Raw genomic sequence first — 25,299 nt, 5'->3', positions numbered from 1 at the left:
ATTCTTTGACTTGGCAAGCAAACCCTTGTGCCAGTGTGTCAAACAGTCCTGTTATCAGAATTTAGCACACCACAAAAGATAATTGGGAATAGTCAGCCCTACCTGGATTACTGCTATTTTAGTTGTCTGCACCTAGGAGACAACTACCTACCCCATGACAAGGCCCTCTCCACCCCAAGTTAGGCTAGGCGCAGCCTACCTTTTCTTGAATGGAGAACTTCCAGTCTATAATATGTCAGTGCAAATCTCGCTGTGTCACTAACTGACCAAAGCTGGTAGTCTCCCTCTCTGAAGTTGACTTGAACCAGCTGTTGTGACTGTTAATTACCAATGATTGCTATGCAGTCCTTTCCTTGGATGGTAGTATGGTACCTCACCTCATTACGTTGATATGCATTAATGCTTAGAGGGTAGGCAATATCAAAATATCAAGGGAATGTGTTTATTAGCTTGGATTGTGCAGTCAGCATTTACTGGAAGATAATCCAAGTTTACTTCATCTTTACATTAGTTTTATAGCCAGTCATGTCTAGAACATATATACACATACAAACTTTATCTGGGAGTATGTTTAACTAATACAGTAGCAACAACTAAGCTTGTGCATATCAAATAGAATAGTACCATTCCAGCGCTACATATGACTGACATCTAATGCATTTCTCTTATGTCAGTATAACACAGAGTTTAGGAAAGGCAAGTGCTGCATATTGTGAAAGTGCTGTCTAAAACAACATACAAGTGTTACATTAGTCTGCTTCTCATTGCAACAGAGGGAAGCTACCTGGGCATGAAATAAGCCTGGCTCTTGGAAGCAGGGGCTAAGATTTAAATGCTCTGCCCTGACCTCTACAGTATTTACTTCTAAAGGATGATCCAGGGGTTAGGTTACTAGGGACTCAACACATGGGTTCAATTCCCTGCTCTACCGGAGGATTCCTCTAGGGCCTTAAGTCATTTAATGTGTGTCTCCATTCCTTATTTTACAAATGGTGATAAGAATACTCTACCTCATCAGGAGTGAGCATGATAAACACAAGGAGGTGCTCTAATATTTTGGTAATAGGGACACAAATATAGCCTCAAATCTTAATTGAAATTCTCCTTGCTTCAACTTCACCCAATTTAGTGTTACTGTTTTTTAAAAAACATTTGACGGAAGAGAGCTATATTGGTTTTGCAAATTCAGCTGCATTTTCCACTTCTTAACTTTAGCTATTGCTGATTACACTTCATTTCAGCTATATATGGAGTGCTTGGCTCAAGACAAGAATACAAGAACATACCTACCAGAAGGGTGCACAGTTGAATGAGCAGTTATTATACACCTCTTTAAATGCCACTGTTTTGGATCTAGTTTAAAAAACTACTGGAGCTAAGCTGCTTTGTTAATTGTCAGTAGAAAGCTATGCAAGTTAGTAACTTAGTTTTAAAATACACCAGAAGAATTTTTTTTTTCTCCAAACCTTCCTGTTCTCGAAGAGATACCAACAAACTGATTTAATTGTTTGAGGGAACTAAATTGAGGCCTGTATGGCCCAAGGATTATCTGAAAGTTGTTGGATTCTCTCCAAGGCTATTTATTCCGCAATTGCTTTTTTTCCAGACAAGATCACTTGATCCTTAAAGGCTACCTTGATCAAGAGGGCTTTGTTGCCATATTGCCAACCTTTGGTAACCACCTTTTAAAGATCAACTGTACATTTCAGTTAAACACCCAACCATAGCATGAGCAGGCATTTTCACTAAGGCCAGGCCTTCACTTACAAGCTTACAGCAGCACCACTGTAAAAGCGCTCGTGTAAACGTGTTATGCCGCCAGAAGAGAGGTCAGTGGAGGATGAGTGGTGGGACAGGAGGAGTATTTCTAAAAATTGCTGAGCCATTTTAGAGCAAGGATTTCCTCTAAATTTAAGCAATAGAAAGCCAGTAGTTGAATGCAAGAGAATTATGGTAGTACTGGCATTTAAGCAGATACCACCCCTAAGAAATGGAGTAAGTGCTAGTGAAGAGTTTAGACACATGAAATTGACATAAGATTAGTATAACTCTCCATCTCCAAATAGAATAGTGCATCATTCATACTGGGGACTACTTGCCAAGACTAGAGTTAGCTAACGATAGCTCATTAACACTTGCATTAAAAACATACCGCACACCATGATATAACCACCTAATACTTCTGACACTAAACAAAATACTGATCACTAGTTCAAGACCAGTACTTTGGAAAGCACATCACTTTGCAATTTAAACACCTCTGCACCAGTCAACATTACTTTCGTGAATGACTAGTCAGAAATGAATGCCTTCCATGATCTGAAAGTTTGCATTTCAAGCTTTGTAATTATAATTTTTTTTTAAAAGAGTAGCTACTAAAGAATCAGAAGTAGAAAAAAAGCAAAATAGACCTTACAAATCATACCATTTGCTGACAGTGTAAGAACTGCCAGGGATATAAACACATGCTTTCAAAGCACTGGAAGCCATGGCAAGTTTGGGAATTTTAGCAATACGGCATTGATCTCTAGCACCAGCAATAGCGGATGCTTGTTAAAGAACTCATCCCTCACTCTCAGTGCTTTGACACTGGGCCCAGGTAAGTAATTTGTTCAGTGCGGATGTCCTTGGTTTTATCCCTCCTAAACAATGCTGCTGCCACTAGTCCTGCAAAAACCACCTTTCTCCACATGTAGTTCAGCAGCTTTAGTTTCCCTTGTAGTCTATGTAATTAAATATCTCTGCATATACACTATTGTAAGTTGCAAGACTAGTGGGGTCTCAGATTAAACTACTTACAGCCCTTGACGAGTTGCCAAGATCAACATGACACTACAAATGCACCTATTTAATGACAATTGTCTTAATTGTACACATCTGAAGGTGAAAGACATGTTTCCTGTTCAAGTAGTTTCATCATAGCACATCACACTGGTCTGTGATCAGTTGCCCTGTACTGCCTTCTGCGAGCCCTTTAATATTTGTGTCTACGCAAGATTTATAAAGTACATTAAAACCAAGCAAATGTTTGACATAAAAAATGCAGGTAGTACTGAGTTCTGTTTTCATAGGGGGGGGTTACATGCTGGCCCCATTACAGATAGGATTCAAGAGGCTAGTAGTCAAAGTTTCAGGGAAAAACAAGCTATAATTTGCCTAAAGGTAAACACTGAAAATTAAGGTAAAATCAAATCTTAAATCTGACACTTTGCTTTGTGCCAGGATGAAAAGTTCACCCAATTCTTAGCAGCCTACTTGAGCAAGCAGGTGGATCTTATTTAGATAATCTATCTTTGTACCCACAGCTACTGGAAAGCTTCACCCTCTCTAGAATATTAGAATAGCACGATTAGGCTCACCAGAAAGCTTCCTCTTTTTGCTTCAGGCATGACAAATCTAGACAATCCAGGCTCTAGCCATATATGGTAATACCTGACGGAACAGCACAAAAATACGTAACTGTCCACTCAGAGTGGTTGTAGTCACTGCTGCTATTCCAAAATGCTTCAGGATTTCACAGGCAGTTTAACATTTCATGCACTGTTGCTTCTGACTAAAAATATATGCCTGGGGGAGCACCAAACGTGCTATTGCTGTTTAGTCCAGATGCCAAGATTCTGACACTTTCATTTTGGTGTAGCCAAGTCCTTCTCTATTAAATTGTTGTGACAGAACAGCCAACTACTGTTAAAACTGACAGTTCTTCCCATGTTTCCTCTTGATGAGCAGGAGGATAGTTTGGAACATCACACAACAGTTTACGGCATGCACTAGACATCTTCCTTGTCCCTTGGTGCTCTCTCCACAGTTTGTGGCACATTTATTCCAGAAGTTTAAAAAGATCCTCGCACCTTACCTGTTCAGACTCCCCTTTAATACTGCTTGGAAGTGGAAATAGGCAGACCAGTATCATCCAGTGCTGTATCTAAACCACAAAGTAACAGGTTTCTGGAAGCCATTTCGTTTATACTTTCAGGTTTGTGTCCGCATAGTAGCTTGACAGTCAAAAGTCTATTCCATGCAGACTTTTTCCAGACAGGCCAATATTTAAAATATATACATATCTGCCTCAGCTCTGAAATACCACATCGTTTACTATTTGTACAAAATACAATTTCCTATAGGAAGTATAAGCCTCTATAGACAATTCAAGCACATTTTATATAAAACCAAAACAATGGTTACAATTTCCTTATCAAAGAAACAGGCTTGGGGCCTGAATCTTTGGCTATATAGAAACTGCTAAACCAATCTACCTTAAAAAAAAACCAAACAGTTTCTTCTCACCCAATACCTACCCACCATTGATTAAAAAAAAGTCACACCACACACCCTGAGGTTGAAAGTCCATTGACTTGATCAGGATAAAACCAAAGTAGATTCCTAGTTTTACCATGAAGAGCACTTAGATCTGTGGCTCTCTCAGAAGGTAACTTTACACACACATACTGATCTGATTCTACAAACATTTTCCTTCACGCAAATCTTACTGATGTCCTAAAGTATGTGTTCTTATTCTGTATTTGATGAGTCACTATTCTGGTATTTAGTGGAAGTGGACTTGTCAGATTGCCAATTATAATACTCGTGTATTTTGTGGAAGTGAGTCAATACACAGAAGCCTTGTTTTGATAAGATTATGAAGCAAACCACAGACAGCACATTTTCTTGAGTCAGGTGAGAGCAGAACTAAAGATCAGAAACTAGACACCTACTAGCCAAAGTTATAAACAAAAGGAGATGTTCGTAGCCTTCTCCCAATCAGCAGAATCCAAGGGCCAACATGCTGGTAAGAATGCCCATCTCAACTGCTGGGATTTCTGCCAGGGTATTGTCGCTAAAGCATGCCTGTTTCTATCTTTCACATCAACTACAGATGGCTGATAAATGGGAAGCTTCCTTTTCTCTCTCCCACAAGTGCACCCCCACGCATCTAAAAGAGCTTGTCACTCCCCCTGCATTCAGAGCCTCCCACATACTGTGTGAGACATATCCTCCCCTCCAGTCTCCTGGCTATCAAGAAGAAAGGTTTCCCACTCTTCTACACTTGTTTTGGGATTGTCTTCCATGAAAAGCTTCCCTTTATTGCTCCTCATAGCTTTTCTGAGCATTAGTGTGAAAACAAGATTTCACTGATGCCAACAAGGTTCTGAACTGCAGTGAAACGGACTGATCCTGTTCATTTTGTTCTGCTGCTGCCTGGCAAAGCTACTATGAGTCTCATTTGTTCCCTCTACAGACTCATGAAGACAACACATCAGTTCAAAGCTGGAAGGACTTTGCAATCATAGGAAAATAAATTAAATAGAAAGATGTCCTAGGCCCACTCAGTCAGCAGAAAAAGCTTACCACTCTTTATGGCAAGTGGATTTTTCAGCTAGGATTTTCAGAGTCTGATTTTCAACAGGATTTGGGTACAAAAAACACCCTTAGGCACCTCTGAAAATCCCAGCTTTAACCATGAAGACCAAGAATACGGTTAACATGCAAGTGAACTATGCCTTGGTGCTTTGGCCTCAAAAGAAAACTTCAGATGAAACAGTTACAATCAGAAAGTTGAGCTGGAAGTATGTCTTTTTAAATGTATATCATACAGCTTTAATATAATGTAATTTTGACAGCGTGTTAAGAAAAAGGGTTGGTTAAACAATTTTTAAAACTAAAAAGTCCCTTCCCCTCTTAATGTTTACTGTTGTCTCTTGTGATGTCATTTCACTAGATCCCCAGGCTTTCAGCCTCGGTAAGACCTCAACTTTTAGTGTAAGAAAACATGCAGAAAACTCTTGGAAGATTTTTCTTAAAAGGACCTATTTATACACCTTGAAGAATAAAAAGGCCACAAATGTGATTCCCCCCCCGCCCCAAGTCCTATGTAGGTCCCTTTTAAGCCTCATTAAGTGACCTTGCAGGTGCTCTCTGCCCTGGTATGAGTTTCACCCTCCGTGAGTTAAGATCTCCAACAGGAGGTTTTTGTTTTTAAAGTCACACATACAGAAGTGTTTCAGTTCATCGTCAAACATCCTTTTGTCGATAAATGATAAAGTACAAAAGCATTGTGTAGTGGTTTTTAAACTAAAAACATTCAAATATTAATACATGGTCTCAAAAGGAGAAAAACTAAACATTCACCAAGTTATCTTAAGGGGGAAATTCTGATTGGGCCCTGTTTATGTGATGAATTATAACGAACATCTGAACAGGTTTCCTCCTCCCTCCCCACGGAAGTTTTCCTACCTTTCTTAACTTAGACTTGTTAGCACACAAATTGTACCTCTAGCTATCCAGTATAGTGTAAATAGCACAACTCCCATATCGTGGCCACAATTGTACCAGGATAGTTACTCCTATAGGCAAGGAGAATAAGCTATGCTGGCATAAGGCATATACAGCTATAACTACATCCACACTAGGGGCTGTATCCATTTAGCTATTTTGTTAAATAAATAAATACCACCCTGAACTAAAATACCTGTAACTAGTAGAAAACCTTTGTGTAGACAACAACTTTAGAAATATCAGAAATGTCAAGTCTGATCTACCCTGCTTTTGCTGGGAGACTTGCTTTGCCTCTTTAACTGAGTACAGAGCTTAATTGAACAGGGGAAGGTGCTGAATATTTTTCTCAAACATGAACGGGGGAACTCAAGTAGGAATAAAGAGATTATTTCACCTCTGTATTTGGCATAGTGCAACGGCTGCTAGAATACTGTGTCCAGTCCTGGTGCTCACAAGTCAGGAAGGATATTATAAAATTGGAGAGAATTCAGAGAAGAGCCATGACAATGATTCAAGGATTAGAAAACCTGCCTTATAATAAGACTCAAGGAGCTCAATCTATTTAGCTTAACAAAGAACAGATTGAAGGGTGACTTGATTACAGGCTATAAGTACCTTATGGGGAATATTAAATAATGGGCTCTTCAATCTAGCAGAGAAAGGTATAACACGACCCAATGTCTGAAAGCTGAAGCTAGACAAATTCAGACTGGAAACAAGGTGTACATTTATAACAGCGAGAATAATTAACCATTGGAACAACTTACAAAGGCTTATAGTGGATTCATCCCTAGCAATTTTTAAATCAAGATTGGATGAGCTCTAGGAATTATTTTGGGGGCAGTTCCATGGCCTGTGTTATACAGCAGGTCAAACTATATGATCACAGTGGTCCTTTTCTGGCCTTGGAATCTATGAATTTCCATTAAGTTGTTTGTCAACATGAAGAATCAAACCCAAAAATTGCCTTTGGACCTGGTGCAGTCATTTATCCTAATGTAGAGTTAGCGTGAAGTACTACAATTCTGAATTGGTAGTGCTTTGCACTGGTATAAATGACCACACAAGGTGAAGGGAAGGAAGAATCAGATCCATAAGCGTTAAGGGGGGGGGGGGGGGGGGGGAGGCGCAGAGAAGAGGAACACTCCTTTTTTCAGTAGGTTGCCTCCAAAAAATAAAGTTAAGGTCCAACATCTATAATTTAACACGCATCTATCTATCGGCTTGATGTTCTTAGACCAAAGGGACTTTCAGTAAGTGAAATTTAATTATTTCATGCTCTAGATTACCTACACATTTTATTCTACAACTTGGACCATAATTTCCACTGATTTACATATCTATCCTTCCACAAATGCTGTCTTATCACCATAGCAATTAGAAATTAAAACATGAAGCTAAATTGTGGAGAATGTCTTCCTTACACAGGGCTGACTAACAGTACTGCAAGTGAACTGTGAATTGGAAGACGTCAGTCAAAGCAATTTATCCATCTTAAAATGGCTCCAGAAATGACACTAATTTTGTACCCACAAAAAGCTCCAAATGTGACAAGTATACACAAAAACCTGAGTGCGAGTCTCAAAACTCAGACTCCACTGCAGAATCTGAGATGACTCAGGACCCATTTCAAAATAGAGTCTCTCTTGCAGATCTCTAAATGAGCCAGCAGTTCTTTTCTTACTTCCTCCCCACAACTGGAAATAGCCTGATGACTCTGGCTTTTTGACTAGCTGTGTGGCTGCAGAAATGGACATGTTCATATGTGTGATTTTATCTGGTCTTCAGATTCAAACAGCATTAAAGAGAACTGCCTACTGTATCCCAGTTCTTCTAGCTAAAATGAAAATATGACCAAACAAAAAAGGAAGCACAAAACACTGAATTGAGTTCAATATCTTGTGTTTACCAGCTTGAAGACAGTTCTTCATGACTCTGTAATAAAATGCAGAACCTAAAGCTTATTGGGGAGGAAGGCTCCTGGTTGCCATAACAACTTTAAGACTGTACCTATGTCCAACAAATTCGGCCTCAAGGCTAAGATCATGCGTAATATCTGTTCTCCCCCACCTTTCTTCCTCCAGTTAATATTCCTGTCAGACAGGAAACTAGGTCCTCCCCTCCCCCTCCGCGCGCGCGCACACACACACACACACAATGTAGGTTTTCAAACATGCAACAAGAACAAATGACTTACACTTTAAATAAAAAAGCCCATTCAGTTTGAGAATTGACTGCTTGTTACTTCCTATTTTAGAAGTTTACTGCCCATTATCTCCAAAGCTGCCAAAATGCAAACACCAGCATATAGGTTAATTGGAATTGATACCATACTGACCAGTTTTTAATCAAGGGCAAATGGGAGACTTACAAATCTGAAGTCTTCTACCCTGGACTGCAGGTCCTGCATTCTCAGAAGCAGTATGTGAATACTGTACACATAGGGACAACAGCCATCACACAGCATGTTGCATTTCTGGGATCTTGGAAGTAAACTATTTTGTCCCTTTCAAGAAGATGAAAGATTCTGAATCCCCAAGCAGCTTTTATTCAGGTATCATTTTCTCACCTATTGCTGGCTAGAGGGAAACAGGGAGTAGTCTGGCATAATTAGTAGTCTATATAATGGCAGATTTTGGGGGTGTCAGGGAAGAGATTGAATTGCTAGCAGCCTCCCCACCTCATTCTACAGAAAAGCTACTTTAGTCAAGTGAGTTTTTAAAAATGTCAGTACTATTATTTTTTATCCCCACTGCCTATACATTAATTGCCATGACTCACGGTAACTAAGGCAATTAATTAGATGTGGCGACAAACATAACATTGTACCCATAAAGCTAAGCTTTAAAAAAAAAAAATTGTGTAGTATCATATAAAGTTGGGATGTGTTGTTGGGATGATGTGTAAAGTCATTTGTGAGCCAACCACCAGTAGGTAATATGATCATCCCAAACTCATGATAAACATACCACATAACCATATTCAATAACTAAAAGAAAAAACTCCAAGCTTAAGAAGAAGAAAAACACCTAAGTTATCGTTAATTCACCCAATGTTGGATCAAGAGATATGCTCCATTAACAACAACAACAAAAAAGTGTTACTTGTCTCTTAAGGCCACCACCAAAACATAGATCCATGGAAGTTAAAGTGATCTTGTCCAGAGAGCTTTTAGAAAAGCAGCAACATACTATGCCCCGAATCAGGACAATGATGACAAAGATCTATTAAGTTAGACTGTGTATTAGCAGTGTTCGAGGGCCATACAAGGCAAGCATACGTCGAACAGAGGAAGTGCTAAATGATTTAACATAAAAACACTTAATACACAATGCTTAAGTTTCAATTCTAGCTGTCTCCATATAGGGATGGAAACAATGCAGAACAAGCATGTCATGATTTTGTGCAAAGGAGTGAGATTTCTCGATATCCATTCCACTACGTCTTATGTGTTTTGGAAAAAGTATAAAATATACTGTAAAATAAGAGATGGGGGAGGACGTGTCTAATAGTCAGTACCAAAATACTAGAATTCATAGCATCACAGGTACAATGCTACAGTTTGCTGTCAATCAAAGGCTACCCAGGCATTAGTCATGCAGCAGATCCTTTTAGTGTTCACTGACTACTTTGTTGATAGTTCATATTCTCAATTAAGTCTTTTAAATAAAACGTGTGTTAAGAGCAGCTTTTGCAAGCACCATAAAGTTCCACAGCAGGCACAGTTGAGAAAAATTTCTGAAATTGAATTGCCAGCCAGCTATGGATTCTCAGTTCAAAGCAGCTTCTTATGTAAGTGCTTATAATTTTAAAAGCATAACTGAGAGCATTAATGCTTTTTGAAAGATATCAGCAATGACCGCCAGCTAAACACAAGGGAAACCTTAAGACTGACAGCCAAGTTAGCAAAAAGATGCTGAGTCTGTGTTTGGGTTGAGACTGGACTGGCGAAGGAAGTCCTAAAGTAGAGAACAAAGAAATGAGCCATTAGATAAAACTTGTGATTTTTTGTTGTTGATCATTCTACATATGCAGAAATATAGGCTAAAAAAGCCTGTCAATACTCATAAAATGGAGCTAGACTAAAAGGAGGGTTTAAAGGAAAACATTACAAACTTGATTTTAGTACTTCTGAAAGCATCTGGATGAGAGAAATGTACAAAATGTTGAAAACCACGGCCAAATTTCTATGAATTCATAAGTAATGGCTATTTTTGAGAGCTACAGTGATACCCTGGTAAATACAGTGTGTATCACAAGGATTTACATCTGCATATTTACTATTTCTTCTAAAAAATTAAATTTTTGCTATGAAGTGTTTATTTTTAATTTTAGTTCCATCTCAGTTGTAAATATAGGCACAATTTACCATCTATTGCACAGAGTTAAATCAGTCTAAAAGTCACCAAGCTTTTTAAAAATACTAAGATAAAATTGACTATTAATTCATTTGTATTAGGGTAATGTTTAGTGATTCTAATAGAGATGTCAGTCCTTGCCTCATAGAGGTACCAAACAGACAACAGGTAGAGCTGTCAATAGGCTAGAACTTAGGTCTTAGATTTGCACTAGTCAAGACAAAAATGTGAAAGTGGGACAAAGTAGTAGCTAGTTTTTACAATGTTCAGGAAAATAACTAATTTAACATAGTTGCAGAGTAAATTCCAGACTGACTGAAATTTTCTAACATCAAACTCTGTTGCTCCTATGGATTCAGAGATCCAAAAGTTTACTCAGTGATTGTAAAATATAATCAAGTGTCTATTAACCTGGGGGCTGATATTCTGGCCATTTCTCTTCCACATCGACTCCCATTACCATCCCAAGAATTATCTAAGCTATGTCAGCAACATATTTGGGGCCTGATTTATAGGAATGCTGAGCATCTGCTGTGCTTGTTGACATCAGTTTGAGCATGGGTGCTCAACAGCCCCCATAACTAGGTTTGTATCTATGTCATTTTGATCAATAGCCTATAAAAGTTTGTGAGCTTGGAAGTGAGACCTATGCTAAGATATGAACCCAAATCAATTTACTCAATTTCCTGCTATGTATGTTTTATACCTCCCCCGAATCTAATCCGTGCTGCATGAGCGTAGAGACAAGTTACTGAAAAGTCCACATCAAACACGCACATTTCTTATAAGTTTTTGTGCAGCAAATTTATTCATTCAATCTCAATTTAAGTTTCCTACACAATTTTAGCCCCTCCTACACTCTTGCTGCAGCACGAATAAAATTAATAGATATTTGTCAAAAAAAAAAGCTACTTTTAAGAATTGAAAAAGAAGCTGGTCCAAATGCCAGGTATTGCGTGGGGGGGGAGGACCCACTATGGAAGCAGTTTACTTCTGATTGGTAATGACAGATCACTCACAAAAACTCCTCAGGGGAAAAGAGAAACTAGCTCTTCTATTGCCAACATGAAGGTAAAAGACCAACAGAAGGGATTTCTCTTCTGCCACCCAAGGGAAATAATGGTATATTTTAGCTCTGAAAGTAAGTGTGAAGCGATTTCTTAGGTAAGAGGGAAACTGAATAGCCTATTCACCATATGATGAGTCAAAGACCAATACCACAAAAGAAAGTAAGCACTTAGACCAAATCCCTCCAAGGTGGATACTGGAATAAATAAGAGTGAACTTTCAGAAGTTCTGAACACTAACAAATCCCACTCAAGTCAACAGGAACTGCAGGTGCTCAGCACTTTAAAGCAGTCAGGTCACATATTTAGATGCCTAAATATGGATCCAGGAGCCAAAATTTAGGCATGTAATTCTGGAAAAGAAAAACTAAGTCTCACTTTAGTGTTTTTCTATATTTCATAATATAACATCTTCTAAAATACCTCTAACTACAGGGAGTAGCCACTTCCACAGATATATTAACCAGTTTTGCAAAAATTTTGTATAACACACAAGTTTGAGTATGTTTACATCCAAATCAAGAAAAGAAGGCTTCTGAAATTCATGTTATGTATGGTACGTTTTAATTTAACCAAAAACCTTCATCAGACATACGTTCATTTCTAACAGATTAAGAATTTGTAGTAAGAAACAGGAAAGCTGTACACGCAGAAGTTTAGATGCAAAGACAGTATAATTTTAAAAAGCTCAAGTTTTTAGACCATATCTTACAAGCACTAACATTGGCCTTTGTGATTGGTTTGTGTATACTGCATACATATCTATGTACCAGGCAGAAATTTAAGAATTTTTCCTCAATTCATGCAATATACAGGCATGCCTCAATCCATTCAGAAGCGGCGAAGATTTGAAAGATCTGCAGGTATTTAGCAGAAAGTGTTTTTTTCTTTGCTGCAAACCGCAACCGCCCCCAAATGTGGAACCCACCAGAAGAGCTGTTTTAAGTAGGACGCAATAAAATTAGATTTTAAGGCCTGAATGCAACAGTGGAAATATAAAAAAAGAATTTAAACAGTGGCATTGTTGATAAAAGTCTATGCTAATATAGCCAAAGTCCCTAATAAGTCCAATTCAATAAAAAAAATAAGTATACCCATAGAAAGCATATTGTGCACATGACCCAGACAGTGAGCTCTGAGGCTCTTACTTCACAAGACTGGAAACAGTGAGCATGATGTATTTGGTAAAGGATAGCTAATATTTTACCTTTATCAATGGGCATGTACAGAAGTCTATATTACTGTTTATCTTCCATATTCTTTACCTAAGAACTAAACAAGTTTAAGAATTATATGGTTGCTGAAGGAAAGAGGTATTTACATAAAAAAAAGTAAGGTTACAAACCAAATAAATAATTAAGGGAAAACTTCTGAAATTTGTCCTAATTTGATTTCTCAATTATTTGCCCTATTCTTAAAAATGGTGAGATAGAGGAATTGTCCTGAGGTAAGTGAAAAGTTACAAAAACTAAAGGCTCTCTCTTACAATAAAATAAAGGCTGGACAGATATTTTAAAACAATGCGATTCAGCCTACAGAGCTGTTACTTAGATCTCTGCCTCCAGTGCAGTTCTCTATTGCACTATACCAGTACACTAATGAAGGCACGAGTAAATTCTCTGCACATTTATAGTCAGTCATTATTTCTCAAGTAGGGACTATAGAGAGGCTATTACAATTAAGATAGTGATTTCTCTAATTCCACCTTCACTAAAAACAATTTAGAACATTAAACGGATTTCTCATTACAAATCAGAACAATTACATTGTTTGTGTTTGCCAAGTGAAATGCTATAGAAACCGAAGTCTATATCAAGATATCTTATTGAATAGTCCATTGTCAGTACTATGTAAAATTGGTTTTAAAGAGACCTGAAGTAAACCTTTGCTTCAACACTCTAGCCTCTTTAGTTAGCATTCTATGCAACTGGATTACAATTAACACAATCAGAAAAAATGGCAGGCAAAAATAAGAAGTCTTACTTACAATGCTGTTCTTATATTTTGTCCTATAACATGCAGATTACCAAAGCATCAGAGAAGAATATCCAATGTTTAGATTTAGAGTCACTATGCTACAAGAGTCAAAAAGAGGAAGACATGGAGAGCAAGCAGATTGGTCTGAAACTAAAGAGGAAGTAGCATTTAACAAGCCAGTCAGGATTTTAATATCTTTTTTGGCACAAGGCTTCGCTCTCAACAGCTGCTACGACACACGCAGGTGAACTGACACATCGCTGAATCATGCACACAGTCTATGATCAGTAAGTCTTCATCTAAAAGAACTGCAGCCACAAAGCAGAACTGAGACCAGACTAGAGTTACTCAATAATAATGAGATTTTAATTTTCCCAAGAGCTGCTGACAGTGGAAAAATTGATTGGTAGTCACACAAAGTTCAGAGGAACCTGCAGCAGTAGCTGTGACGTCAATGTTACTGCCTAAGAATAGCATCTTTCCTCAGTGGCTTTGCAACAGAGTAGTAAAGTTTTTAATAAAAACAACAAGGAGTCCGGTGGCACCTTAAAGACTAACAGATTTATTTGGGTACAAGCTTTCGTGGGTAAAAAAAGCTTATGCCCAAATAAAATGTCTTTAAGGTGCCACTGGACTCCTTGTTGTTTTTGTGGATATAGACTAACACCGCTACCCCCTGATACTTGACACCATGCAAAGTTTTTAATGTTGCATTAAAACACAATGCTATATTTCAATATAGCTAGACGAGTTACTGCACTGCCGCAAACTAAACATCAGTAATACTGACCCAAAAGACCATCCCTAACTTCAGGGTGACATAAAAATGGTGATTCACACCTCTTATGTGGTGGCAACTCTTATTGCAACTTCCCCAGCAATTCCAACAAAATCCATTTTTTTAAACATGTTTACAAAAGGCAGGGAATAGGTTGTGAACTTTTTGGGAAAACCTGTATTATGCATTCAGCATCACTGGAAAGCATCAAGAAGAGGAACTTACTAGGTGTGGTTAATGGTAATGGAAAATACTGTTTTGACTAAAACTAATTTAACCCTTCTCATTTAGTAATGCAGCTACTTTTACTGATTTTTTCCCCCCCTGCAATGGACTTGTGTTCACAGGACAGCTATATTTTCAAACATTGAAAGAAATGTTTCCTTTTTAATCTAGAGAGACCTTCTCACACAGCTCACAATCATGTGTGATACAAAATAAAGCTTTATGGCTTATAAACAGCTTAGTTCATGCTCACGTTTTGTAGGAAGATGTCAATTCCAGTGGCACAGATGTCCCGAGGTTCAAAGGAGGTTGATATTCAGGCTCCACTACAATGCACGCTTGCCACACAACACACTTCACTGGTTACAGATACGATAGTGAACGTGGGAAGAAGTTCAGATGAGGTAGCAGACATGAAGGAAGAGTAGGAATAAAAGCATCATTAAGAGGTCGCACACAACGCAGGCTCTTTTTCAAACACTCTTGGATGAAAACAGTATCCCTCTCTATATCTATTCCATTTAAGTGTTCAGAAGCTGGCAGGGAAACAAAGTTCTGGTATTCTGAATACTGCCAAAGCTCTTTTGACTATCACGTTTACATGAATTGCATATATATTTGAGCTCTTAGTTCTGAATACAAGCGGAATGTGTCAGAAGTAATGCACTAATCAATTTGAACAATCAGAACTAATTAAAACATGCTCATCTGACCTTTAGTACCCAGGGGAGCAAAATGAAGTAAAGAGCTTTCCTTTTAACAATTTGTGTTTGATTGCTATTTATGCTCTTATAAGGAGTATTATGAAATGGAGAATCCACTGCTCTTTGTCTTGCTAGTTTTCCTGGACGGAGTGCCAGATGCTTGGAATTATCAGCATAATTTCTGTAAGTTTTTCAGTTCAGATACGATCATTAGAAGGAACTTATCAAATCCCTCCCCCGCAGTGTACTTACAAAGTGTACCCATCACTCGGGATCAAGGCTTACATATTTGATAAACTTTATAACCGACATCTGTAGATACCTATAAGATTACATATTGAAATATGAAAAATTTCATGTTATATTGCAGAGACCATTTTGATCCTTAAACAAAGGCCTACAGACCCCCAAATTTCTGTGTATATATCCAATTTTCATACAGATGCAATATGTATGAAAGTACATACACTCTTAGAATCAAAGCGAAGATTTTTCCATGTAAAAGGTCGCTATTAATAGTTTAATTTTTAATTCCCCTTGTGTGTCTAAGTTTTCTGTTTGCTCCTGCACCTATTCCTAAAAGGTTGTTAACGTTGTGCGTGACAAATTGAGTCCCAGAGGGGCAGTTATGTCAAAGGATTATGCCATTAGATAAAATAAGCAGCAGACTGCTAAAAAGATTTGTTTCGATATAGGATATCCCTAGTAACAAGAAAGAAAAAGGCAAAATGGGATACACTGTAGAAATCAGTTCAAGTTGTCTGGGAACTTTTTCCCAATTCATTGTAATGTAAATAAACTCAGAATTTCAACATACGCAATACAATTCTTGTTGTCGTGAAGCTCTGAAATTAATATTTTAAAACTAAAATGAAAGCTTCCCCCACCTCAGTGAAAGAAATCTTCATTCCATTATACTAGATGTCATCTTTTTAAGTAGTGTCAGAATGTTCAATTAGGTGGTCTGATTGGCTAAACAGTCTGAGGTACTTTTATTGTAATCATAATACAAGTAGACCCTCTACAGAAATCATTTTATTCCATTGGATGACCAATGCATCAAGAACTTCCTAAACATTCCATGTAGTCTCAGATACCAATGGTGATATCAGCAGGTAGCCAGGGCTTCTGCTAGAAATTAGAAACAAGGCTTATTAGTTTTGTATTTAGCTGATATTTATTGAGTGCTGGTGTACTAAGTGCTTTACAAAGGCACAACCCCTGCTCCAAAAAGCTTACAATCTAAATCATGACTTGGGCAACATGTTCCAAACAAAAGATACGTAGGTTAAAAGGACCAATCTTCAAGCCATACATGTTTTAGTTACTATAACAATAACTGATCTTGTATTCTTAGCAATAATAAAGTCTCCTCACTTTATCCAATGAAGAATCTGAATGTTTTATGAAACAGAACTAATGATATTATGCATGAATAAAATGCCAACTTGCTTTTCACTACATCACTTAACTAGCACAAAACCCCAACAATCTAAACCAAAAAAAAAATTCCCCTCAAACTCCATGCTTCTGTTATGTATTGTAAACACGATACCAGTCAAGTACAACAAAAATCTTAAAAAAAAAAAAATAAATCACAACTCAACTCCAGCTAACAGAACTATGTTCTGAACTTTTTTGCCTATATGGTTAAGTCTTCGAACATCTGACTGCAAACATCCCCAACATGCTATCTCTAATAAAGTACCTAAAGCATATCCATACTATGCAATACTGCCCAACTAGTAAATTTTTCCATTGCCAGAGTATGCCACTTTCCTTCTAAAGCTTCAGATCTAGTAAAAACCAAACTCTGGAACTAGAAGGGACTTGGAAGCTTGTTATTAGATATCAAGCCATTCTGGCATCATTCAGCAGGCACTGACAGACTATCTCTGGGGCCCTCATCTTCCTATAAACGCTGCATGGTGAACTCCTGCAACCAGAGACCATTGCTCGATTGGAGCCTAGAGCAGTGGTTCTCAACCAGGGGTCCATGGACCCCTGGGGGGCCACAAGCAGGTTTCAGGGGGCCATGAAGCTGGGCTAACATTAGATGTGCTGGGCAGAAAGCTGAATCCTCACCGCTTAGGGCTGAAGCCTGCGGCCACAAGCCACTTCGCAGGCCCCTCGTGGTATGGGGCCCAGGCAATTGCCATACTTACTACCCCCTAACACTGGCCCTGGCTTTTATATACAGAAAAGCAGTTGTTGTCGCACAGGTGGACCATGGAGTTTTTATAGCATGTGGGGGGACGGAAGAGAGGAGACTGAGGGGAAAAAAAAGGTTGAGAACCCATGGCCTAGAGCACTAGATGGGAGGTTGAAGGGGTGTTCTCAAGTGTAAGTTATTATGCAAAATATTTAACCAAAATACATTTAGATCTTTAGCAGGTTTAGTGATAACAGCACTTCATGTTGTAGCTTGAGTTTCAGTTAAATAGTTACGGTATATACTCGTTCACAAGTCGAATATTTTTGGTAAAACGACGACACATTGAAGAGCGGGGGTCGGCTTATAAACGGGGTCTACACCAAAATTTGATAATTTTAAACTCTATAGAATCATTGAATATCTAATACATTGTCATTTTGTTGACCTGGAGCGTCTGCAGGCATGGAGCCCCTCAGCTCCCTGTGGCCGCAGTTCGCTGTTCCCAGCCAATGGAACCAGCAAGGGTGTAAAGGAAAGCTGCACTCTGGCTATTCTGTGGAAAGGGAAACTCAGTCTCCATGGCTGTAGCCTTTGGACTGGTCACAATCACTAAAGCCACTTGAAAAATGCCTGGGAGGCAGGACACGCATATCCTCCCCACCCTGCTCCTTCCTGTGCATCATGAGTATGACACAGACTAATGGAGATACAGCACACACTTAACCCGGGAGCGAACTGCCACCTCATGCCCTGGGCGGTGGCTCCAAGAGCAACACGTGCAACACCCCTGCTACTTCTGAAAGCAGCAGCTGGCGAGTTACCAAAGCGCCGCTATGCCCGCGGGACAGGCAGCTCCCCAGACCACAATCCCGGAGCCTCTGCACATTTCTCCTGGAGCTAACACAGAGCTAACGCCCCCACCGACGTTGCGATCAGTAGGCTTCAGAGTCAACACGCTCCTGGAAGGAGCAGCTCGAACCTCGCCTATAGCCTCACTGACACTGGTTGCCAGCAAGCTCCAGAAGGCGCCTGCCCGGGGTTACAGCTGGGCAGGCCTCGCTCACCACCGGGGCGGCGGGTCCAATCCGCACGGGGCTGCGCCGACCGACTTACGCTGCCGTACCCGGCCGCCTCCTGTACGGCCCCGCCTCCGTGGCCCAGACATCACTGCGGGCTGCTGCCACTTCCCCCTCCTCACGGAGCTCCTCCTCCTCCGCCGCGGCCATGGGCTAGGTGAGCGGCTCCTCAGAGGTCCCTTCACTTCCGGGTCCGGCTTCGCCGAGCTTCCCCCTCCCCCCGGCTTCTGCGCCATCACCGCGCTAAGGGAGGGGAAACGCTACCCGCTCGCTACCACCATCGCCTCCGGACAGGAGAGAAGACGGAGCCTTCAGCCGGAAGGAGGAAGTCCCACGGAGCCCATCCCCTAGCCCGAGACGAGGCAGAGCCCCCCGGGAAACGCAGAGACCACTCCCGCTCCCTTCCTCCCCGCCTAAAATGGGAAAGAGCATCGTACAAAATGGCGCCCGGGAGGCCCATCGCGGCGCATGCTCTGTGCGGAGCTATGCAGCCTCTACCGCCGCCGCCGCAGGCCTCTCGGTCCGCCCCCTCTCCATGTCTATGACACAGTCCACACCAATCACATCGCCCCGCTGCTCTTCCTGACCTCCACGCTTGCCAATCATCGCACGCAAAGCTACATCCGGATCCAGTTCGTACCAATCAGCGTGAGGTGTGCGATTACTTCACTTCAGAAATGTCCAATCGACTCGAGTGCCACCGATTCACCAATCAAAAGTCTCCGTTGCTTTACCTGCGTCGTCTGTTGACCAATCTGCTCTCACTGGTACACTGTGACCAATGGGAGGGGGCTGTCCGCGGCGCCCAATCTGGGCAGGGTAGAGCCCCCTGGGCGTCACGAGGGGCCAATGGGAGTTCGAGCAGGGCAGATACTGCTCAACAGCTTGTTATTTGGCTGATCGCTGGTGATTCGGTTCGAGTCCGGGCTGGAAGGGGGGGTGGAGCGGAGTCGAGCCGCCGCCGCTGCTGCTGCCTCCGCCGCCGCTGTCTCTGAGGCGCCTGCCGCGAGCGGGGCTGGGGGCCGGGCTCGCAGCAGATCCCTACTTGGCTCTGAGTTTAAAGGTAGGGGGAAGGAGCAAGAGGGCAGTGAGCGGCTCAGCAGCCGCAACTCCGCTGCCGTCCCGGGGGAAGCGGGATCGGGATTCCCGAAACCCCTCACTCGGGGGATCGGGGCTCCCTCACCCAGTCACGGAGGAGGCAGCCCCCCCCGTTCGGTTCCCCTCAGAGGGGGACTCGGACTCCTTTCGCCCGCCGAACTCCACCCCCCATCCCAGCGCGGGGACCGGCGCTTCCTCTCCTCCCTTCTCTGATCGAGGACCCCTCTTCGCGGCAGGGAGGACGGGGACGCCTTATCTCCCGGCCCGGATAGGGGAACGCCCCCGTCAGCCCTCTCGGGGGTGGGGGGGAGTCGGCAGGTTCCCCTTGCCCGCCCCCCTCCCGCGTCTCCAATCAGCTCTTCCCTGCTCAGCTTCAGGGGGCACGGGGACCTCGCTTCCCACCCTCTCCGTGGGCGAGCCCCCCGCCCCCCGCCGGGCTGCTGCGGAGGGCCACCCCCTGGCAGCGGTGGGGCTTGGGTTATGTCTGTTTGGAGGGGGCTGAGGGGTAGTTGAGAAGGGGGTGTGTGTCGGAGGCAAGGGGAGTGCTGGGGGGCTGGAAGGTATTTGAGGTGGGGAGGCGTTGGGGGGCTGGAAGGTAGTTGGGGAGGCAGGGGGTGTGGGGAGGCGTTGGGGGGCTGGAGGCTAGTTGGGGAGGCAGGGGGTGTGGGGAAGCCCTGGTCTAACTCCTCTCTGCGTCCCAGTCTAAAGACTTCTCGGGGAGAGGGGAGGGGAGGGTCCTTCCTAAGTAATCTCTCTTCTTGTGCTTGAGAAAGTTGAGAGGGGAAGGAGGCGGCTCAGGGCCTTGTCTCTCCTGCGCAGGGACTGCCCTTGTCCCAGCAGCTGGGCTGCGAGCTGCTTAGTAGTAGTAGCTAAGATCATGTGTAGGTAGTGGTATTTTTGCCTACGTTGTGTGTGTGGAGCCTTTTCTTCCCTGACATGGTGCAAAGGCAGAGGGAGCAATGGCGACCTGACACACGGAGGGGCTGAGGAAGAGCAGGAGGCAGCCAAAGCGGGAAGGAAAAGGAGGTAGTAGCGGCTTCTTGCCCAGATCTCCAAGGGCCCATTTGTCCCCAGCAAGGACCCCTTTTCAGCACTTCTCGCTGTCCCCTCCAGCTGCACACACAGGGCAGCAAGTGGGGCTCGGAGGCTTCCTGTGGAGGGAATGCTTTAGGGATGTAAAGAGGTGGGTGTGCTCGTAGGGTGGAGGGGGGTGTGTAAACAATGTGGAGGGGTGTGTTTAATAATCTTCCCTATGCTTGTAACTGAATTATGTTCTCCCAAGATCAAGATGTTTCCTTTTAATAAATCCACATGTATGCAGATGTGTGTCTGATCATCTTCCTTCTCTTGTTTTCTAGCTTTTTTCTGTATAACTGGGGTCAAGAGAAATCTTTGAGCTGGAATCCCTCAAATAACCTTCAAAGATGAAGGTAAGTTTGTCCAGGTCCTGAGATGAGGAGTAGGGGAAGCATTTGTGCTCTTTCTCTTCTCCCTGCACCAATCACCTTATTGTCTTCATTTTTAATCAATGTATCTTCGTTGAACAACAGCAGAATAAAGTTGGCTGTGGAAATCGGCACATGTTGAATGGAATGAAATCCCATTTCTTCTCTCACTGAAGGGCAGCTCATGCCAATCCCTCACCTATGCAGTAACACCACTTTGGAAACATAGGATGCCTTTGACTTGTTGTCATTTGGAGTACTATCTTTAAATGCTTCCTGTGTTGGCTGTAGCTTTTGTGAGTTTGCAAAACCACAGCTTTTGTCCTTCCTTAGCCGTTTCAGTTTTTCCAGAGCAAAGGCTTAACAATTGCAGGGTAAGTCACATGGAGGGAAACGCTTCTTAGATGCAGAGACGAGCAAAAAATAGTTCATTATTTGTGTTCATTATCAACACAAAATATTTCATTGCATGTATTGATTTCCTATTTTACTGTAGCTTGTTTTTTAATATAGTAACTTAGCATAAGTTTATTGATCATTGTAAAAGTCAAATAAAGAAAATAAAATGTAAATTAATAATGCCCAGGTACACACACAAATGTTCTTGAAAATGATAAACTTGCACATGTTTTGGAGGGAAAATAAATCTTAACAAAGACCTTTCAAGGAAGAAAAATAACATTTAATATACTTGTTTGAAAGATTACAGCAAACTTTTCTGTAGCTCTTTTGCTGTTTTTCCTTCAGAAAATCTGATGTAGAGAACACCATAGAACACTTTTTTTTTTCTCATTGAAACAACAGAAATCTAAGATACTTTTAAGTACATAAAGGTTATGGTTACTGTATAAATTTTGAAATTGCAATTGTCTGAGATGCAGCTGCATTCAAAATGAAATATCACTTTCATATTGTATTGTTTATAGCAATGTACTGAACTTATCTTCATCCTTCTATTTCTTTCCCCCGCCGTTTGTAAGCATATGCTTCAATTCTCTTTGAGGTTATTGAACTGGTATTTCTGAGACAACAGTCAGACTGATAAAATTGGGGGGGTGGGGTTAAGATTCCTGGAGCAAAACATATATCAGTAAACTCAGTGTGACGTAATCTTTTTAGCCAGCCCAATATGCTGAAATTTACTGGCAAAGCTGATTTATTTCTTTGGATCATGATGATTTGTGTATGCTGCAAAATAGTGCTATAAACCATAACCATTGGCCCATTCTTACTCATTTTTCATCAGTTACTTAAGTTCCTTTTTAAAAAAAAGTTGCTATTTTAAATTGTATTTCTGCACTTAAATGACTATTAGTACATTCTTGCAAAATGGGGACATGAAAATAATTGTGTAAGAAAAATGTGTACCACTCACTTTTCTTACACTGTCTGTTTGAAGTTGTATGTTTTGTTTAGAAACAATTCCTGTGCAATGAAACTTTAAATATGGTTAAAATATTATGCACAGCACCTTGGTAAAAATGTGTATATTTGGGGGGAAAAAACACTTCGCATGTTCCACAGACTTAATTGGAGCAAAATCAAGGGCCACTATTAGGAAAGAGTTGACGTTCTAGATTTTAGCATATGTCAGATCTTATTGTAAAGAAAGATTAGGCTGTCTGCAATATTGGGAAGCAACATAAACCATCATTTATGACCTAATTAAGAAATGGTCAATAGGACTAAAAGCTTGGGTGTATATTTGAATATATGATGATGCAACTGTAAAGACAGTAATTATTATTATTATTTTAACAAAATACACTTTTGTAAAATATAAGACTAAACCTTGTTCTAATTTATTCTCCTTTTGTTAGGCAGCAGATGAGCCTGCCTACCTGACAGTGGGAACTGATGTCAGTGCCAAGTACCGTGGTGCCTTTTGTGAGGCAAAGATTAAGACAGTGAAAAGGCTGGTGAAAGTCAAGGTAGGGTTAATGACATTAATGCTATTGCTTTCCTTGTTTTTTTATTAGAAAATATATTAAAAGGGTTGTCAAGGAAAATCATACCCCTTAAAATTAGTGTGTGGTTATACAAAGTTGTAGACATTTCTTGGGAAGATTTTTTTTTTTTTAAGTAATTCTATATTGGTGCAATTATGTTTGTCATATCTTAAAAAAAAATTCTTTTCAAGGGTACTAGCATAAAAATAATTCTTAAAATAAGTTTATCTGCTCTTGCTACTTTATTTCTCATTTGCAGTTATAACCTTCTGTTTGTGACTGTCACTTCCACAGTAATCAATGTTGATGGCATAAATAGAGCATTATGGCTTTAGGTGAGCAATAAGAACTAGGAGCAAAGATTCTTCAGAAGCAAAGATTCTGTATCATGCAGACATCCTCAGTCTTTTATAGCTAGGAAGCAAAGAGGAGATGAAAATTATTTCCATTGAACAGTTTTTCAGGATTGTCCATGAGATGTCTGTTAAATGTAAACAACTGTTTTAAAACTGTTTCAAAGCAGCAAGTTCTAGCTGTATGAAATTTCTGTGCAATGTCTTTCCGAGGCAAGGATTGTGCTAAAACTTAGTGTACGTTGATACAGGAGGAAACTTTTTATTGTTTTGGCATTCCTTCTAAATTGCTTTTTTTTCCTCCTTTTTTTCACACTCTTTTATAAAAGATGGAGATCAAGATCATGTATGTTTGGACGGTTTCATAAACCGTCCAAACATACATGTTTACGCAACATGCAGAGTAGATCCAAAAATTTACTTTCCACTTTGTTCCTACTTCCTACCTTCTAGCCTAGCATTCAGGACACTGTATATGAGCTACTACAGTGACAAAAAAATTAGATTAAATCAGTTCTTTTTTGGTACACATCTTAGTTTCTATGTGCTTTTGTACTTTGGTTGTTCTGTTTGATCTATCTGTCTGGGTGCTTATATGGACCTCATCGCTTTATATCAAAGTACCTTCCCTGAATTTCAAAACAAATCTCTTCTTCCCTTGTCACCAACAAGCAAATTATGGGATTTTGGTGACGCTTTTTAAAATCTGTTTGAATGAGGGTATTGTTGTGGAAAGCAGTGGTTTCCACCTTTTTGGTCTGCACTGGTCCACAGACTATTTAGATTATTTTTATATGTGAGTTTTTTCCCCTTGGATCATAGTTAGGGCCTTGAATACTCCACTGTACGGTCCCTGGGATCTCTAATGTTGCTGCTGCTATCTCATTTACATTTTAAAATTTGACATTTTTAATTAGTTAAGCCTGATCTTGCAGTTAGGTGCATGTGGGCACATCTTGTGCCTATGCCAAGTCCATTGAGTTCAGTAGGGCTTTTCACAAGCACATGAGTCTGCCTGCATGCACCTTAAATAAGAAAATGAATAATACATATGTCTTCATGTTCATGTTTTAGTGTACCACAGATTTTTATATTGACGAAGAATAACTACGTTGTATACGTTTTTTGGGAGGAATTTGGAGAGTTTGGTAGATGCAAAGGGAGTAGTTTTGACTCTTGGCCACTGCAGAAATGTGGGAAGCATTTTGGAATTGTAGGATAAATGCATTAGCTAGATGTTTCTGTTAAAATGATCAGCAGTAAAATAATTAACAATGTTGACATCCTACATTCATCTTTAAGTTTCAAAGTTAACAGTCCATGGAAATGAATGACCCAGTTTACGTTTCTTAAAGTTCCTGTTTGCAGTCTCTCTGCAGGAAGTGGCAAACATCAATCCGGGTTTTTTGTTTTTTTTTTTGAGCTCTGCAAATCCATGGACCATTTTTGTGGATTGCAGATTGAAAATGGATGCAAATTTTATATCTAGAATCCTGGAAATCTGTGGATATCCACTTTATATCCGGGGATCATTTTTGTGGATTGGATGCAGATACAAATTTTGTATCCACACACGGGTCTACATATTTTCAAGGTTGTCTTCACAACCACGAGAGCTGAACCAATAACTTTTGTGGAAGGAAAACTTAGGTCTTATGTACACAGTAACTGGAATTAAAAAAACTTAATTGGTTTGAATTCACAACTTTAGTGTGTGTGTCTGTGTGTGGGCACTCTAAAGAATGTCCAAATACTGACTTGTACCAAAATAACTAAAGGTGTGAATTACAACTGATTTTAGTTATTTTGGTTCCTGTTACCATGTAGACAAGCCCTCT

At 40.5% G+C, this 25,299-nt stretch overlaps 1 protein-coding gene across 1 annotated transcript in view; it reads left to right on the top strand.

Moving 5' to 3' along the window:
* The first annotated feature begins 19,477 nt into the window (after positions 1–19,477).
* The window catches only part of ARID4A (AT-rich interaction domain 4A), a 65,153-nt gene continuing 59,331 nt past the window's right edge, over positions 19,478–25,299 (top strand). Inside the window, exons 1-3 of the mRNA XM_024223905.3 lie at positions 19,478–19,679; positions 21,073–21,144; positions 22,980–23,090. Coding sequence (XP_024079673.2) covers positions 21,139–21,144; positions 22,980–23,090 — 117 coding nt within the window. The 5' untranslated portion in view covers positions 19,478–19,679; positions 21,073–21,138. The remainder of the gene's footprint in view (positions 19,680–21,072; positions 21,145–22,979; positions 23,091–25,299) is intronic.

The sequence above is a fragment of the Terrapene carolina genome, unplaced genomic scaffold, assembly GCF_002925995.2.
Source record: "Terrapene carolina triunguis isolate 2854851 unplaced genomic scaffold, T_m_triunguis-2.0 Scaffold189, whole genome shotgun sequence".
NCBI classification, from domain to species: Eukaryota; Metazoa; Chordata; order Testudines; family Emydidae; genus Terrapene; species Terrapene triunguis.
The sequence above is the reverse complement of the archived record's forward strand: the minus strand, read 5'-3'. Positions and strand labels throughout refer to the sequence as shown.